General features: G+C 37.5%; 1 protein-coding gene across 1 annotated transcript in view; it reads left to right on the forward strand.

Annotated features, from left to right (window-relative positions):
• Nucleotides 1–19,888, forward strand: part of fto (FTO alpha-ketoglutarate dependent dioxygenase) — a 151,357-nt gene that overhangs the window by 36,651 nt on the left and 94,818 nt on the right. Inside the window, exons 4-7 of the mRNA XM_081359445.1 lie at nt 2,550–2,774; nt 5,551–5,630; nt 5,762–5,905; nt 11,248–11,367. Coding sequence (XP_081215571.1) covers nt 2,550–2,774; nt 5,551–5,630; nt 5,762–5,905; nt 11,248–11,367 — 569 coding nt within the window. The remainder of the gene's footprint in view (nt 1–2,549; nt 2,775–5,550; nt 5,631–5,761; nt 5,906–11,247; nt 11,368–19,888) is intronic.

The raw sequence follows: 19,888 nt of genomic DNA on the forward strand, positions 1-19,888 counted from the left end.
GAGAAGTTTTTCTGGACATCAGTCTCTCTTCACGTCAGCCTAACAGCTTAGCATGCAGCTGTGTGCATGTGTGTGTCAGTTCGACAGAACAGAGCGTGATGTGCTAACCAGAACCACCTGCCTCACAAGCTCTGTTTCGCCAATCTCTTACTGACCGATTTGACCTTTGACCTCCCCAGAGCCCGCTTCAAACAGTGCATGAATGGTTTGTGTGTGTGTTTTTGTGTGAGAATGTGTCAGTTTGTGTGGAATTATTCCGCAGCTGTTCTTTTGGAGGTAGAATTGACCCCTCAGTTCCAGACTTCAGAGAGACTCCCCTGATGGAAGGCTTTTGCAGCGCGTACGCACCCGTGCAGGGCATCGCACAAAATGTTGCCTTCACTTTGTAGAAATTGCTATGAAATGCTGCAGACCAGCTGAAACGGATTGTTGCTCAGAGGAATTTCACTTTGTACATCATTTACTTGTTGCTATGTGTGTTGCATGAATGGGTTTTTTTATTGTCCCTTTGGATAACATCTGTGTGTTGTATAGATTTGTGTTTCACCTGAACACTTTGAAGAGAATGCCTTACTGATGCTTTTCATGTGATGGGTTTATAGAGTATGTTGGTCGTGCTGCGGGGGAGTTGCTCAGTGACAAATCTGTTCAGCTCTTCATCCAACATTGACTAGATCCAGCTCATTTCCTTTTCTAACAGGCATTAGTTTATGCCACTGTGATTTTTGAAGGAATCTTTTCCGTCGCTGCTGTGTTGGCTGCAGATGGCCTTTTGAGAGCTGTGTCAGAAATCACAGGCTGAAATTAAGTTACTATTTATCCCTGCTGAGCGAAGAGAAAGCCTTGCTCAGGGCTCATGCTTCCAAGAGTGCTTTAGTATTGATTTTACTGATAGGTGTCAGCCTGCCCTCTCGTTTTTTCAGTTACACTTTTATTCGTTATTTTCTTTCTGGCTCTTTATTTGTAATAATTTTTATTTTTATATAACACAGATCGTTGGTGGAAGTTGAACGACTTACAGGTCAAACAAATTAGAATAATACAATGTGTTGTTGAAAAAAGCCTCTTCTGCTATTTGATTTGATCAAAAACAGTGAAAACAGTAATATGTGAAATATTATTACAATGCTGTACTGTACAATACTATTACAGTACTGATTTGTTTTAAAATGTAATTTATTACTGTGACAGCAAAGCTGAATTTTCAGTATCATTACTCTTTGCATTCTTTTATGAATAGAAAATTCAAAAGAACAGCATTTATTTGAAAAAACAAAATAAAACAAAACTTTTGTAACATTATAAATGTGTTTACTATCACTTTTGATTAATTTAATGTGTCCTTGCTGAGTAAGTATATATTTTTTATTTACCTCAAACATTTTTTGTGTTTCACTGTTTCCTATGGAAGCTTGTTTCCGCCACTGAATAAAACATTTTAAAACTTTTCAAAAAACATTTTAAAAGTTTACATCTCGCAATTCTGACTTTATTTCTCAGAATTGCGAGATATAAAGTCAGAATTACGTGAAATAAAGTCAGAATTCTGAGATATAAAGTTAGAGTTCTGAGATATAAAGTCTGAATTGCGAGATATAAAGTCGCAATTGCGTCTTATAAAGTCAGAATTCGACTTTATATCACGCAATTCTGACTTTATATCTCAGAATTCTGACTTTATATCACGCAATTCTGACTTTATAACACATAATTGCGAGTTTATATCTCGCAATTCTGACATCTTTTCTCAGAATTGTGAGATATAAAGTCCAATTCTAAGGAAAAAAAAAAGACGGACTTTTTTTTTTTTTTCTTAGAATAGTTTATATCTCACAATTCTGACTTTATAACACGCAATTGCGAGTTTATATCATGCAATTCTGACTTTATTTCTCCCAATTGCGTGATATAAAGTCAGAATTCTGAGAAATAAAGTCAGAATTGCGAGATGTAAACTCGCAATTGTGAGATAAAAAGTCGCAATTATCTTTTTTTTTTTTTGTGGCGGAAACAAGCTTCCATAGTTTCCACCAATATATTAAGGAACACAAACTGTTTTCAGCATTGATAATAATATAAACTGTTTCTTGCACCAAATCAGCCTATTAGAATGAATTCTGAAGGATCATGTGACCCTGAAGACTGGAGTAATGATGCTGAAAATTCAGCTTTGACCTCACAGGAATACATTACATTTTAAAATATATTTAAATAGAAAACATTAAATTGTAATAATGTTTGTATATTTCAATGTTCTGCATTTTTGAGCAAATAAATGCTGCCTTGGTGAGAATAAGAGACTTTTTTTCAAAAACAATTAAATATTAAACTTACTCAAATTGAACATTCAGTTGTTAATACAGTGATGTCACAAATTCGATTTAAAATAAACACGTTAAAATAAAGTGTTACTATAGAAATGTAATATTGACCATTAACGGTCATTGGCTATCACAAATAAATAATTATCAGATTATTGGTATTGTTTATAAATGATATACAGTAGGCACATCTCTGCTCTAAATGTCAAACTATGTCTGTGTTTACAGAGGTGACTGAGAAAGATGGTGAGGGACAGAGTAAAGAACAAGAAACAGAGACAGAGGGTGAAGGAACAAGTAAAGAAGAACTGAAGGAAGAAGGAGAAGGTTTGGGGAAGGAGGAAGTGGAGAAAGAGAAGGTGTGTTGGCGTGTTGGCCTGAAGGTGGCCTGGGACATTCACACACCAGGTCTCGCTTTGCCTCTTCAGTCTGGAGACTGCTACTATATGACAGGTACACAATCGCATTCATCCTTGTCCAGAAACAGTAGACTCAAGTACATGTGTAAAGGGGATTGTACCGTCTCGGTCATGTTGAAATGCATTAGACCAGGAATTATATTTCCCAGAGGATGTGCACATCAACATCCTTTTATGTGCATGTGTGTGTCTGTTTCCCTAGGATTTTGCTTCCACATGTTCCTTTGTCATGAGAGGTTAAGCAAACCAAATGCTATTTTATGAATCGCTGTGACCCCTGTCTGAGAGCAGGACTGAGAATCAGTAAATCAAGGCCTTTATTACTGATGGCTACAACAGATGCCCCCCATCTACGACCCTACATTTGCACAAACCCTCTCCTCTAAATATCCCATAAAGTGTGTTTGATGACCTTGATAAGGACACTATTTATTTCCCGATTTCTGTGTCCAAGCATGACTAATGCTTCCCCTCCATTGCACACATTTTATCAATCATCTTTGGACATTTTCATCTATTTGGAAAGGCTTTCCAGTGGCCTTACCTCTGTGTTGCTGGCTGCTCTAAAGTTAGAGTTATTTATACCTACCTAATGGTGCTCTCAGTCCTGTGAAGTGATTTTAAGTGTAAAGCTAAAGCAATATAAACATAATGGGTCATAATGGGTTTTCTGGGCACAGGACAAGGGTGAAAGTGTGACTGGGAAACTGCCTCATGAACGGTTAATGAGACTACGTCTTATGGCTGAAGGGAGGAAGGAAGTTCACATCAGGTGCTTTTTTTAAGGGAAAATGAAGGAAAAGGAGGATGGAAGAAGCTGTAGTGTAGCAACCCACGCCTCACATCAGGTGCTTTTTCAAGGATAGAAGGCATATGAAGTTAAATAGGGGAAAAGAAAGGAAGTAAAAATGGAAGTAATGTATTAGAAAATACAAAAAAAGGAAAGTTAATTAAAGGGAAAGAAGGTAAAGGAAGCATTCGGAAAGTAAAAAGGAAGGAAAAAGATAAAATAAGTTAAAGGAAAGGCCGAAGGGAAGGAAAAAGAAAAAAGGGAAAGAAGGGAAGGGAGAGTGGGAGGACATACAGTAAATAACTTGCAGAATGATATTCAACTCCACATTCCCATCAGTCTCTAACACTGTCACAGCTCTTCCCCTCCATCCGCTGATGCCTGAGACTTCTGTGTGCAAATCTAATCAGTGGATTCTCAAAAATGGAATTTGGGGATGGTTAGCGGGAGCAATTTGTTGGACCGACACCGGCACAGCTGCTAATAAGATTTCGTTTGCTCAATGCTCCAGGGACAGGACAGACCTAGGTTGAGGTTTTGACCCAATAGATTTAAAAGCCCGCTTTTAACTCGAGTGCAGCAGCCACCTGACGATGAGAGAATAATGATAAATATTTATTAGAGAAATTTGGTGCGGCCCATGATTAGTATTGATGTTGTGACAGAGTCCAGGTTGAGAGATGCAGAGTGTTATTTGATAGCAAGTGTTTTAAAGTCAATGTAATGTGACGGGAAAGAATAATAGTATACGGAGGAAATTAAACAGATGTTACTGTTGTGCTCGCTCTAGTTTATGCTGCTGTACGTCAGAGAATGTGGTGAATCCTTTGATTTCAATGGGGCATATCCCTTTCAGTCCCTTTCAAGGAAAGTCACTTGTCTGACATATTTGCAACATCTACTCCGCTAATTTGGGCATGCAAGACCAACTCTTATCTATTTAAATAAGGAAATAATGATACCTCAAAAACTGCTGGCCAAATAAAAATCTAACATGAATGGTCTTATAAATGTTGTTTCTTATACTCTAATAGTGTTAAAAAAGCATATATTTTAGGTTGGTCCTGCCAGTGTGCAGTCCTAAGTGTGAGTCTCTACTGGCAGTTGCATTGGCTCTTTTTTTTGTTAGAAGGCAGGACTTGCATTACTAGAGCTGTCCTGGTATATTTACATTCTTTGGGCATATATAACCTCTGAATAACGGCCCCAATATACTCACAGCGAAGTTCTTTTTCGTTCTTTGCTCAGGGGTTAAAATAGAAGTTTTATTTACCTGAGCAGTGGCATATTTTGATGGGAGCAGCATTTAGATGAATGTGTAAATATGTGCTGCACGCTTTCCTTTCATTAACAAAATAAATGCTGTGTTCAAGTTACATAGAGAATATCTTATTTATGAGGTGAATGCATGTGAATGCCACAACAAAGTCGTAATTACAAGTGGGAAACTCTTTGAGCTCCAAGTTGGGGGCATGTCAGTGACAAACATGGTGAAATAAATAGATGCAACGTCTCTAGTGGACGTTAAATTTTCATAAATTAATTAAAAACATAAAAAGCTAAACACACCTGATTCTTTGTTCTTCATTTTCTATAAGTAGTTAAAAAACCTTGCTGAATTTTTGTGTAGTTAATTAAGAAAAGGTTTGCTCCGATGTAAGTGACTTGAATGCACCTGACAATGTAATTACGACTTCCCAACTAGCAGTTTTAAACAGTATTTAACATGGAAAAAACATTTTCCTATAACCGATTTCTACTATAAAGCAGCTCTCTAGTGTGAGAGACCACAGACCAATGGTAGTTTGAGAGTGATCGCCAGCCAGAGTGATTGTTCTCCAAACGAACTTCGGTTTGGCCTCATTCCCAGTTCTTCGATTTTGCTTGAAGGGCCTCTGGGCCTTAAGAGTTTGATCGACCAAGACAAATGCTCCCTCCCAGAGTTTATAATAATGTTAAAGTGTGTTTCTTCTGATTGTTGTCTGTGCGTGTGTGTGGCTGTTGGCATGTGCTTGTATAGATGATCTGAATCGGACACATCAGCACTGTGTACTGGCTGGTGACACAGCTAGATTCAGCTCCACTCACAGAGTCGTACAGGTGAGCATCATCTCTCCAGTTGCCCTGATCGCACCTGTAGCATTATCAACTTTCATGTCCTCAACCAATAACCCCCTAATTTCTGGTTTATATGAATAAAAAGACTACTATTATCTGTATTGTTCCTTCAGTGTTGTACAGGTACGCTGGACTACATACAGAAACGCTGCTCAGAGGCCTTGGAGAATTTACACACCAACACCGAGAAGAACACCAAGAGTCTGAGTTCTCTCCTCCCCTCCACCCTTCAGTGCATTGAGGACATTCACAACGAGGTGTGTATGTGAACGTTTTTTAAGCATTGTAAAATGTGTACTCACACCACCAAATCCCAAACGCTTGTCTCAGGCCATGACAGATGAGGCTGCTCTGAGGTTTTTTAAAGGTTGTACTTGCCATTAATTTTTCAAACCCCAAACAATAGCTCTTTTTAGAGGGCTTAACCATCAGTGCGGCCTTGTGTAGGTCTCTGTTGAACCCCAACTCACCTGGATTATCACTCAGCACCTTAAAAAACCCTTGGAAATATAAAGTGTATATATATATATATAATATATATACATACACCCCTGCCCGGGGGCAGCAGCCTCCCCGGAGGTTACCGACCTCAACACTCTGACCTGATTGAGGCTATTTTGTTGAAACTGCCCATGAGGGCCTGTGTGGGTTCTTAAATGATGTATTAGTGTATTATTTATTATTGATATGTGTATTTATCCCAGCACACTGTTCTAGCAGAGCTCAGCGTCTACCTTTTGTTTAGTGTGGTGGACTGCATGGAGATTGCAGTAAGCAGCCCCTGATGGGGGATCTGTAAAGGATCTGTAGTGTGCAGGATTAATGTACTGCGTTAGTCCGTTGATAAAGGCCAATGTTTACCTGCATTTTTAATGGTTGGTACTGGTATATGGAGGTTCAGGGGAGGTTTTTGCTGGAGAGATTGTTGGGAAAGAGATCCTTTCTTCTCTTTCTCTCTCTGCATCTCACACTCCCAACGTTTTGTCCCACAGAGTTTTCTGAAAAGGTGTTGAGCTTGCATCGTTGTGGAATTAAGAGGGCTATTTTACCTAACAATTCTTTCATAATTTACTCAACCTCAAGTCATTGCTAACCTGTGTGTTTTGGAAATGTCTAAGTTACTCTTTTCTATACAGTGAAAGTGTATAGAAATTTCAGATGGACACAAGAAAGCACACTACACTCACACAAATCAGATTTTCACTACATTATTATGGACAAAATAATTCACGGAAGCAACATTATCATGATATCTATAGAAATGATAAAGAAATATATAATGCTATTAGGCAAATTTATCTTTAACTTTTTGGGTTTATTGTTTAGGTTGGGTACAAAATCCTACAAAAAGAACGTACTGTTGATCAGCCCTTTTTTGTGATCAAAAATTTGGTGAGCTATTTCTTCACATGCTGGTGAAGTGTCACACTTTTGTTTGTCTACTCTGGCGACATGATTTTGTGCGACAGTAGTAGCTTCACTCTGCGTCGTCTTTTTCTTCTTCTGGAGCTATATGGCGATAGCTTTGTATGAGGAACAGACAGAAATTTAAGTCGTTATTCACTGAAAATCTATCCACCATTGCTCTCAAGTCGAATTTGCTTGTGCATATTCAAGTTTTGCATCAGTAATCGGATTTCCATTAATGTATTTTTATCGACTGATCAGAATGCACCAGTTTTGTGTAAGCACTAGAAATGATTGTGTTCCCTTAGTTATGGGCAATAGATGGGTTTCTAAACACCAAGATGCAAATAAAATGACCAAAATACACATAAACGTGCATAAAATACATAATATTTATTTAAAAAAATTCCTAGATGTGCATCAAAAACCTTTGCCTCAAGAAGTTATGTGACTGAATGCTCTTATGTTTTGCATCTCTACAATTCTCATTGTCTGAGCTGATGTGCATGCACATATATGGCTCTTTATTTGTATGACCAGGTGTACACATATGTGGGTTTACAGAGCAAACAGCACAGACTGGCCTCTATTGATTGAGTCACAACAGTTCTGGACTCTTGGGTGCTCTTTTGAAATTGATTGGTAGTCCAAACAGTGAGCCGTTTGAGAGCGATGTCTGGAAACCTAAACCCATTTAATATTTAAGATGCCGCATTGTTATCTGGAGGTCACCGTGATGAGCACCTGACTAGTACCGTAGCTAATGTGTAGTTACCACCACGTTCAGCTGTATAAGTAGACCGACAGACTCTCCACCTGTCACTGAAAGCCTTTTTGTTTCTGTCTGTTTCCTCTCTTTCTCACCTCCAGCATATGCAGGTGGCATTTAGTCTCAGTACCTCACAGCAGCAGACGACTTGGCTCTAAATGCCAGTCGCATAGTTTCCAGCTCTGTGCCTGTTGCAGGCCTGCTCTGCGTGAAACTGGCCTCCATGTTGGCTCAAAGCTCTCGGCGCTGTGTGGGCTTTCAACACAGAAGGACAGACAGACAGAAAGGCGCGGGGGGGAACGACAGACACAAAAGCGGCTGCTAGCATTTGTAGCCTCCGGCGTCTGTTGAGAGGCTGTCAGCGGTCGGTATTGGTCTGCAGCAATTGTAGGTTTGAACCAACACAAAGTGTAGCATTTCTTTGAAGGTGGCCATATGTGAAAGTGAAACCTGGGTGTCTGATCTCAGTCCAACTAAAGATGAAACCCGTTCAAGCCAGTTTGAATGCTTAAAGAATGATAGCCTACACAGGTATTGATAAAGCAGATTAAGAGTATCAGCTGTGCAGTTTTACAGTCTGTCAAATAAAGGACCTGTTCACACCAGGTTTTTTTTTTTTTTTTTTGTGCAAGGTTTAAAAATATATGCACATACTACATACTGCTATTAATACTAAACATATTGTACTACTCAGAACTTAAAAGACACCTAATGTTTTTAATTGCCCTGCTAGTGCTTTCACTGGACTGAACGAATGTCAGTTTTTCAATACATCTGTATTTTCGTGTTTTCCATTAAATGTTACAATGTTACATTTGTCTTTACTTTTTTTTTCATTTATAATATAAGGAAACTAGCTATATGTGTGTTTTATATATAATTTAGACATTTTAATTCTACTTTTATTTAGCAAGTATGCATTAAATTGTGCAAATGTAACAGCAAAGGCATTTATAATGTTACAACAATCTATCTCACATCTTTTGAACTTTGTACAGTATTCATCAAAGAATCCTGAAAAAGATTAATAAAATACTAATATTAAGCAACACAACTGTTTTTAACATTTATAATAATGTTAAATGTTACATGAGCACCTGAACATTCAGAACATAAAATATTATCAGATAGTACAGTTATTTTATATACTGTTTTTACTGCATTTTTGATCAAATAAATGCAGTCTTGTTGAGCATAAGAGACTTCTTTCAAAAACCTCGGACTTCTTACGGACCCAAAGGTTACTGTATAATGTAACTTCATAAATTCTTAAACACTTTTCCATAAACACAACAACAGACATATGAAGTTACTCATATGAATTCCTTGTTTATTGAACGGTAATATAAAAACAATCACAACTGTTCTTAATATTTCATGATTTTTTGTTTTTGAGTTTGTTGTTTAAAATCTTGTTTACTTTCATGTCATTCAGTTGCTCCAGATCAAACCGGGCAACTTTACAGATATATTCAGTGAAGAGACGTTCTGGATGCTGTTCTGGTGTTACGTTGTCGGCGTGTTGTTTCGTTGTAACTCTTAGCTAAGGCGCAGAGAGTGTCTGTTGTTTGGAGAATGAATTTTGGAGCAGTGCTTTGTTCATAGCTTGTGGGAGGGCAAATGTGAGGTGCTTACATTTACATGTGGGGCAGACACAGATACACACGTGCACGTGGCTACATTAAGCATCATTAGGAGGGTTAACTCATCACTTCAAAAGAGTCAAAGATGGGGAGATTCCCAGAGGAGAAAGGCTGAGAGCCTGTGGTGGATTCTGTTGCTCCCTGTAGAGAGAGAAAGTGAGAGATTGATAGGATGAAGAATGAAAGCAATGAAGTAAAGAACGAAAAGAAAGAAAGGGAAGTGTGTGTAGGTGCGATGTTTTTGGCGTGTGTGATAAATCTTTACGTCTCTCCTGGGTGTAACGTAGCAGCAGACATAAACAAAGGAAACAAAACTACAAACAGGAAAACAGGAAATGCAGATGTCATCACCCTCCTTCCTATTGTGATGACACAGTTATGATCAGCGGCACACAAAGATGCAAAGATGTCAAGTACAAAGCAAGTGGCTTGTGCATGTATGTGGATACAGAGGTGTGTGTGTGATTTGTTCTGGATCTGTGTATGTGCGGCTACTTGTGTTCCCTTGTTAGTGTGACCTTAGCGTGGGTGTTTAGTTTTGAAAATCACTCCCACCGCCACATACAAATGCCCTTCCCCCATCTCCCCACCTCACTGACTCAGGTGACTAGCACACAGTCCCCTCTGCTGCTCTATTCTGCTACTAAATTGCCCACTGATGGATGGATGGAGTTTGATAAATGGATGGACGTCTGGATTGCTGTTGTTTCAGAGCACGCTGATATAATACAGTACACATATGCCAGAGAGCTGGATAGTGAAGAATGACTGGAGCGCAAAACATTTTTGTCCAACAACCACATTTTACAGACTATCAAACACACTTGACTGCTGTTTTTTCAGACATTGTTAAGTAGATGTCAGCTGCTTGCTATGGTTTGACCTCTTGTTCAAGGACTGGACTTCACCGGCCTAGTTTTCAAAAGCCGTTCAAAATGCTTTGGAGTTTGTTTTTGGTCCTTTTTAAGTGGTCCTTGTGTTCAGAAACCAATAAGTACTAAGAGCCTGATTACTGTAATGAATGGTGGTTCCAGACACAAAAGCATATAACTTATTGGTTGATTTTTTTTTTTTTTTTTACTTAGTTGTTGAGTGAGTTCAGTGAGTGAATATTATAATTCAAATGTTATGATGTCTAGATTCACATGTACATTCACACGAGATACATGTAGTGGAAATAGTATAGAATATTCTATAAAATAATGTTCTATTGAAAGACAATTATATTCTATAGAATATTTCATATTTATTCAAATAGACCATGTAATGGTTATTAGCAATAACATTACAATAATTATAATAATGATAATAATTACCAGCTTAATGGATCAGCTAGAATTTTAATGTCAGTGCATCCTTTTTATTATTATTAACATTGTTTTTTTTTGGTTTATTTTTTTATTTTTTAGGTGAGGCAAGTTTATATATGTAGCACATTTCTAAGTACACAATCGTAATTCAACATGTTTTACATACAATATATCATAACAGATGCATAAGAAATAAAAATAAATTCCAGTTAAATCCCAATTAATGTGCAGGGACAACTTTAAAAACACTGTGGCTCTTTTTTTTTGTTTGAGCTGTGTAGTGTCAGTTGATCAACCAATTGTGTGAGTTTGGGCCTGAACTACCCGTTTGTCCAAACAATGGCAGACATAGGTGCCGATTTGGGAAACCTTTTTAAAAATTATTTTTGCAGTTTTTTTTAGGTGTCTCTAGCGGTGTGGAAATGACACTCTGCTGCTTTAACGTCTTGACCCTGTGTTGCTCCTTTCAGGTGGAGTTTGAATGGCTGAGGCAATACTGGTTCCAGGGCCGGCGTTACGCTCGATTCTGCAGCTGGTGGACTAAACCCATGGAACAGATGGAGAAAGACTGGAAGGAAATGGAGCGAATGGTAAGAGTGATGGAATGAACTGTGAGCAGGCCTGTACAGAATCTGCGCCCAGATTTCCGCTCAATTCAGCGTCTGACATTCAGCTGTACATGTGCAAGTTTGTTTATGAAATAGTTTGGCTAATTTGATTATGCTTTCAACTACCAGTACTGTGTTGTAATCCCAGTACTGCTTAACACATTTTACAATATTTAAATCCACAATCCTTGTAGTAAATGTGAAACAAGTGTTCATATGCTGTGTAGCTGGCCGTAAGACAAAAATCAGGGACATGGAGGAAATCTGTGTTAACACCATCACCACCTAGTCATCCAACCTAATTCTCTTTTTCATTAAATTATTATTATTATTATTTTTTATTTTTTTGGTAAGAATAAAAGGTTAATTTCTCAACTGTCAATGGGCGGTGAATATAGAAAATAAGCTATATACGGGGCCTAAAAGTAACACTCGCAAAGCGCCAAATGCGAGTATATAAAATGGTGTCAATCGCCAGTTGGCCAGTAACATTTTTATGAACTCTAAAAATGCACTTTTGTGAGAACATGAATGTGAACAAATGTGAATGACGCTTGGGACAGTTGACGGCAACACTGCATCGTCAGGAAAGATTAAGCCTTTCCAATTTAAATATTCAAGCTCAAGAAGAGGCGAAAGGGAACTCAATTCGTTATGATCCATGGGTGTTTTTTTTTTTTTTTTTGTGTGTGATGGTTCTTTATGAGTCCCTTGTTTGTCCTGAGCAATTAAACTGCCCGATGTTCTTCAGAAAAATCCTCCAGATGCTGCAAATTCTTTGGTTTTCTTGCATCTTTTGCATTTTTGAACCCTTTCCAGCAGTGACAGTGTATAAAGATGGATCTCAAAATCCTACAGAGGACAACTGAGGGACCGGTACTCAAACTATTACAGAAGGTTCAAACATTCACTGATGCTCCAGAAGGAGAAACGATGCATTAAGAGCCGGGGGTGAAAACTTTTGAACTGGACGAAGATGTGTACATATTTCTTATCATTTAATATCATATTTTTTCATTTAGTACTGCCCTTCGGAAGCTACAGAAGATACTTGCATGTTTCCCAGAAGACAAATTAAGTACAATTGACCTTGATCTTCAAATTAATGCATCATGTTTCCATCTGGAGCATCAGAATCTTTTCAGGACACTGCCTGTCCGCATAGTCACCCTTCTGCCTGCAGATGACCCCAGTCTCTGATGCTGGAGAGGATACAGAGGTTATTTAAATCTAGGTGATCACAGCTGATCAGTGCTGTCTGTTTGACACATGTTTGATCCATGTATGTGTGTATGTGTTGAGCACACAGCTCTGCTCTCAGTGCTGTAGTTACTTTCAGTAGGGGGCACTGTTGTATCATCATAGTCTGTCTGTCTCTCGCTCTTTGAGCAGTAATCACATCTAATGTGCTTCTGGGGCTAAGGACCAGCTCTTGAGCTAGCCGATGTGTGTGTGTGTGTGTGTGTGTGTATGAAGGGGTGAGACAGTCTCAGGCTCACTGTGAGATACCGGTCCTCCTTCTGTCCAGAGGATCTCTCCAACACAATTTAAGTGCGCTGACATCCACCCATCAAAGATGTACAGTTTTGTGTCTGTAAATACCATGTGAAATTATTTATTTATTATTTATTATTTATTAATATTTAATTTCAATATATAGAAGTGAAATGTAAAATTTGAGGCTATTTTATTATATATATATATATATATATATATATATATATATATATATATATATATATATATATATATATATATATATATATATATATATATATATATATATATATATTAGAAGGTTTTTTAAAAAGAAATTAACGTTATATTACTGCGCATATATTATTTGTCACAAGAATAAAAGCAAATAAAAATACAACTTTTAATTTATCACTTTATATAATATATTTTGTTAATCATAATAAATCATAAATGACCAGGAGAGGAAAAGGAGAAAAATGACAATATCTGCCATATTAATTCTAAATATTTAAAGACCTTTTGTAACTATATTTTTTCTTTCTTATATTATTTATGTTGAAATTGTGTGTTCCTTTTACCTGAGTTTAACCTGATCAAGCTATTTTCTGCGTTTTATTAGTTGTACAAATATTAAATTTGTAGGATTGTTAGACCTTGAATAAATCGCTCATGAATGTGAAAGCACTTAGAAAATAAATATTCATTTGAATTCCTGATATTTTCATGGCCGATTTAAATTCATTTAAGTATGATTTCGAGAGACAGTCATGGCATTTAACAGGGACATGTGTTTATCTAGATTCTAGGGAATTGTCTCGTTGGCCTTCCTGCACTTCTCTTGATTTTTCTGCAGTCTGAGCAGGTCCAGGGTTGGCTGGTCTGTGTGTTTCTCTGTGTGTTCACCCTCTTCCTGCTGTTTATTAAAATCGCTCCTCTCCCATGGGGGTTTTTCTCTTTCGTTTTCCTTCTTTCTCTTTTCTTGTGTCTCCCTCTCTTGCTCTTCAGGCTGTTGTGATGCAAATTTTCACCCCTCCATTTGAATGACATCCTGATAAAACAAGTCTCTCTCTCCCTCTCTCTGTGGCTGTCTCTCCCCCCCTTTCTCTCTCTCTCTCTCTCTCTCTCTCTCTCTCTCTCCAACCTGTACCTCATGAATTAATGTGAACTGCTTAATGGAAACAACATAGGAGAAATGGTGGAAAATAGAAAAGAAGAATGAAAAGAATGAAGATAGCTATTTAAATGTGCTCTGATAAGATGAGGTAAATGTTATCAAACATCAGGTCTCAGGTCCTCTCCTCAATTTCTCTCTCTCTCTCACACACACACTGGGTGAACGTCGGGTCCCTACAGAGAAGCTATCGTACTCCTCATACACCACTGACATTTATTTAGGCTTTTACCAGTGACACTTTCTTTCTCTCCCTCTATCAGTCTGTCTATCCTGGCACTGGAGAGATAGTTGGCTATATGCAAAATATTTTAAATACCACCCAGGCATTTTTTTAATTCTTTTCTTTAAATTCAGGGCTGAGAGTGAGACGGCTGAGAGTGAGACAGGTCTATTAACAATATCGCAGATTTTTTCTGAATTTTTTAGGTCTAATTTGTCACTTTTTCCACTTCTGTCGCCCAGAGCGTCACATCAAAAAGCTTTTTTCCTCTCTAACTGCATCTATTCTGTCTTTCTTCCACATACACCGTCATCAAGTATTGTGTGCTGAAACATTTACTTTCAGTCTGAATAGAAACTATTATGTGTTTATGTGAACAGTGAGCTGTTTAGATGCATCTTCTGTTCCTTTCCGCTGGTGTTTGTGTTGGTCTTTATTTGTGTGCGTGTCGATTCATGCACAATGACCGTTTCATAATTTCATCCTCTCCGTCCAATGAAAGAAACCGAGCGAGCGAGAGAAAGCGAGCAATCATGACTGCAGGGGTCACCATTGATATCTGATTACGTTATTGACCTAGCCTGCGCGTGTGTGTGGCAGACAGGAAGGTAAAGACCTCTCTCCCCAGCGAGAGAGTGAGAGTGAGGGTCAATGTAAATGTTATTGCAGTGTGAGCTCATTTGATCAAAGCCACTGAAAGGTTAAGCGAATCCAATCTGGTTTAGTGTGTCTGAGGGTAGGGGGTGTATATGTGTGTGAGGGCAGCGGAGAGAGAGACAGAGAGAGAGAGGCGGACGCAGTGAGGGGATTATCGTATAGCCGCTGAAATGCTGGATGTGGTGCGGAGCGCTTCTCTCTGTCTCTAATGCGTTTAGACAGCAATTGGCCTTAATAACCTTTATTGACTTCACTAGGTCAGTGCCAAGGATCTAATTATTCAAGTGTATCAATTTCATCTAGTTTAGAGCTGCCTCGTTCTGATAATTATTTTAAGGTCGACCGGGGCAATTAATCTCTATTCACTTATTTGATGAGTTTGTAAAACATTATAAATGTAAGGGCTTTGCTGTGCATTTTCATCATAATAATATTCCAGAATGCCTTTTGCAGGGCCACTGTAGATTTCCCTACGTAGATCTTTTCAGTTTTTTTTTATTTTTATTTGTGCATCATGTGGCAGTTATACATTACAAATTGTATGTGTATACTGGGTTGATCAATCATATACATGCATATACATATACATGTGTATGCGTGTGTTTTGTTTGTGACTAGTTTTTTGCTTAATATGAAATAAAAATATTCAAATATTGCATTAGATAATAGTTATATATCATAATATAAATAATGATAATAATATGTATAAATATACATAATACAAATAATACCATATGTTGCATAATAAATCTTTTTATGTATTTTCAAAATCAGGGGCATGATCCCAAGGCATGATCGGGCCATTTCTTTCGCTTTTATTTTTCTCTGAGCAGTTGTCTCTTGTCAGATCAAAATGAACCACAGATCTATTTACCTGTGTTTCTCCTTTCAGCTCGCCTGCTTAAATAACATCAGAAATTACCTCCCAATTTCTCTTATTATACTCATAAACTGTAAATAAAAGACTTCTAATAAATTTCACAGTAAGGGGTGGTTTTTATTGGAGAATGAGGGGAAAAATGGGAAGAAAAGAAGCAGGAAAAGGGGGGCGAGCAGAAAAACACCGTACAGTAGAATTTGCGGGCAAAAGGTATTTATGATTCCCTTTGAAGTCCTTATTGAACAGGGTAAGCTGAATTTTTGCAGGCCGTCATAGTGGGGAGGGTAAATACTTAAACCCCTTTAGAGAATTTCATGCACTGATATGCCACTTGCAGGCTGTGTTTGTGTTTTCTACCTACAGAGAGAGAGAGAGAGAGAGAGAGAGAGAGAGAGTGGTCGCTGGCTTTGTACCTGCATACAGAAGCTTTTACAGAATCTTTCGGCAGGCAGGGAGACTGGTGGGTCTGTGTGTGTGTTTTTTGGTGGCAGGGATGGAATCTTTGGGAAGAAGTATTGGCGGATATGTTTTTTTTTTACACATCGGCTAACAGACAAAAACGGCACGCGTTACTGTATATCCCACCGACAATGCTGAAGAATCTATCGTTGTGATGATAAAATATTTTGAGGTGTAACTAATCACTGGATTTACCAATGTTTGCCAGATTAGTGGAGTAAAATGTTTTAGACATGATGTTTGGTTGATAGCTTACATGCTGTTACATGCTGCCAGAATAAGCTGCAGACTAGGCCAGACTTCATGTCAATTTTGTCTGGTTTTAATCCCAGTTTATACAAGATCCTTAGTCCTTGATATACCTTTTCCCCCTTTTTTTCACATGAAAACCGTTCATCTTTTGTAACATTTATAAATGTATTAACTATGAATACACTTATTCAAAAGTACTGACCCCAAACAAGCCAAGGCTTTTACCTCCACATTCTTACAGATCTATTAACAGTCAACTTGAAAAGAAATTGAAGCAAAATACATGCTATTTTAGTATGCAGTATTGTTTTGTTTTTATATGGTTTCATATCCCCACAGATTTCAATAGGCTTGGAATGACAGTCATTCCCAAACTTTGACCATGTTTATGTTCTAATTTTGCTCATTTGATTATGTTTTCAGTTAGAAATAAGAGTGTACTTCATTTAACATTTATACTGTTTAAATACATTTCCACACAATTCCACCATTTTCAGGCCAGAAAATGCGGAGAAGAAAAAGATCCTCAGAATCTGCCTGGGTGTAGTTTTTAGTATTGTCATGTGCAGGTGTGTGGTTATGTGCAGATGGTTCGGTCTTGTTCTGCTGGTGTTGAGTGGAACTCGGCGTGTGCTGGAGCAGATGCTGTCTGACAGCCGCTGAACTCTTTGAAGTAGATTTTTTTTATTTTTCTTAGAAAACCAATAAGTGCTTTATAATGCCTGATCTGTCTTATCTCCTGAAACCCTCCTCACACTCTCGGTTTATTAAGTGCTTTGTTTATTTATTTATTTACTCTGGAGTTTTTCCGGCTCGCTCCTTGATCAGCAAGATAAGCGGCTGAAGAAAGAGGAATAAGATCTGGAATTACAGACTGTGACTGATTAATCACTACTGTGGATACACACACACAAACACCGCATACTGTATATGCTTCATTAAATTCTACAGAGGAACACAGCTGTGCACAAAACTCAGTTTACTGCCAGTCAGGTAGAGGCCGACCTTATTTACGTCTTTGTATATCACTAATGTTTCTGTCTCTCTCCCAGTGTTAATTATGACCACAAATTTTGATTTAGTTTAGTCTTTTGACTAAAATGCCATTTAGTTTTAGTGATCTGAATTGTTTTAGTCTAGTTTTAGTCGACTAAATACCATAAGATTTTAGTCGACGAAATCTACAGTAGATTTAGTCGACTAAAATTTAATGGGTTTAGTTTAATTAGAAATTTTAGAGAAATGCTTAATTAATGCATTACAAACTCATTATATACTCCTGTAGAAAACATCTAACTGTTAATATGAATGATATTAAGGTTTGAACATGCAATACAGACACATTTAACTGCTGTGACATGTAACATGTCTTAATTTAACTTAAAATTAAATTAAACCACTTCTCATAAAGAAACAAGAACATGGTCTTTTTAATTAATAAGTAACTTGCATACAACATTCTTCATTATTTGTATAAATTAAATAGAAATTAATTCTTATTAAATCTTTTAAAGTAAATCAGTAAACTGATTTTCTCTTTTCCGTTTGTTGTTTGATTAACATGATGGACAGCAGCAGGTTTATTAGTCTGTTGTCACTTTAAGTCCGAATGCACGGATCCACACTGATACACCTCCGATATTCTCCCAACTGTTTACGTTCACTTAAGAAATAACTGACTGTTTATGGGAATACTCGCCAAAACTGACATTTTGACATGATTTTGTGTATTTGTCCGTTCAAGAGCAAAAATACACAAAAGAGAGCTCAATTCAGTACTCGTGTGCTGTCTGAGAGGCAGCTTTCTGCACAGAAAACCGGACTGAATTAAACTCTCTATTATGTCATCACACTTTTTTCAGATTTATCCATATGTCTGCTCTCCTCTTTCTCTCAGACGTTTGCATTTTTGAATGTTTTATGATACATGCAGCAAGTGCATGCCAACTTATATCCCGCTTGGTAGATCAGCACGTATTCAAATCTACCATACACGACATCAGTTCTCTTCCCAAATTGTCCTTTCCTAAAAATAAAATTTGTTGATGATTTTTGTCATCGTTTTTGCCATTTAAAACTAGTTTTTATTTAGTTATCATTTAGTTTTCGTCAGGGAAAAAATGTCATTGACGAAAATGATGACGAAATAATATTCGTCAACTAAATTTACACTGCTCTCTCCTCTATCCTTTCTTATAATTCCTTAGAGTCACCAGGCTGGCTATCATGTCGGGGCTCTTAACCGAGTTAAACCACGGTTCAGAACAATGAGGGGAAGAATGGGAGATCCTGATGCCAAGCCACTGTAAAATTGTAGGATTCGCTTGAAAAATCACAAAGAAAGAAAGGAATTATAAAGAAGATATTGCAGATAATTCGAGAGGGTTTTAGGAGAGAAGGGAGAGAAAGAAGAGGATATAAAAAGAGACACAGAGAGAGAGAGAGAGAGAGAGAGAGAGAGAGAGAGAGAGAGAGAGAAAGAGAGTGTGTCTCTCCGTGTGAAGACGTGCTACGCAGAAGTGCAGTCTGGTGGCTGATGCATACTCAGAAGTTGCACTCTTTGTGTTTGTTTTTGTGTTTGTTTGTTTGTTTGTGTTTGGACAGAAGTTGTGAGCGAGGGATGACACTCTGGCTGAGATGAATAGACACAGATGTGTTTGATAGTAAACACTCTCTCCTTCTCCAAGGGGAAATGTTCCTGTAGAAATGTGTTATGATCCCCTCGCTTTCAACTCTCTTCCGTTCTCTCTCTCTCTCTCTCTCTCTCTCTGGCTGTTTAGTATGGTGCGGTGGAAAGTGGCAGACGATTTTGGGATTAGAAAGCAAATTCAGCATCTTACACTGAAATGAAGCAGGCTTGACCACAAGAAAGTCACATGTTATTGGCGAGGACTCTTGAAATTGTAGCAGATTGGTTCTGAATGATAACCCACATCCATTCTACAAGCCCTCTGATCTTCGATTTGGGATCAGTTGGACCTTTAGAACTCATGAAAATCTAAGGAGTTACAAAATGCCTTTGATTTTATTTTTTATTTTTTTTATTGTATTTAGTCTAAATTAGGTAAAATATTTGAAATTTAAGTCATCATTTGAGAATGACTCCATAAAGCTCTTGGGCATCAGAGTTAAAACAGTATATATCAGAAAAGTAACATAACATTTTACTGTCATATCTTTTTGTATACTCTTAAGACTATAATGCATATTGGTAACACTTTACAATAAGATTTCATTTGTTAACATTAGTTAACTATGTTAGTTTACATGAACTAAGAATGAAGAATTCATCTTCTGCATTAATTAATCTTAATGTTAATTTCAACATTTACTACTACTTTTTTTATCAAAATTTGTATCTGTTAACATTAGTATAAGCTTT

Source organism: Scardinius erythrophthalmus (genome assembly GCF_964197995.2).
Source record: "Scardinius erythrophthalmus genome assembly, chromosome: 2".
NCBI classification, from domain to species: Eukaryota; Metazoa; Chordata; class Actinopteri; order Cypriniformes; family Leuciscidae; genus Scardinius; species Scardinius erythrophthalmus.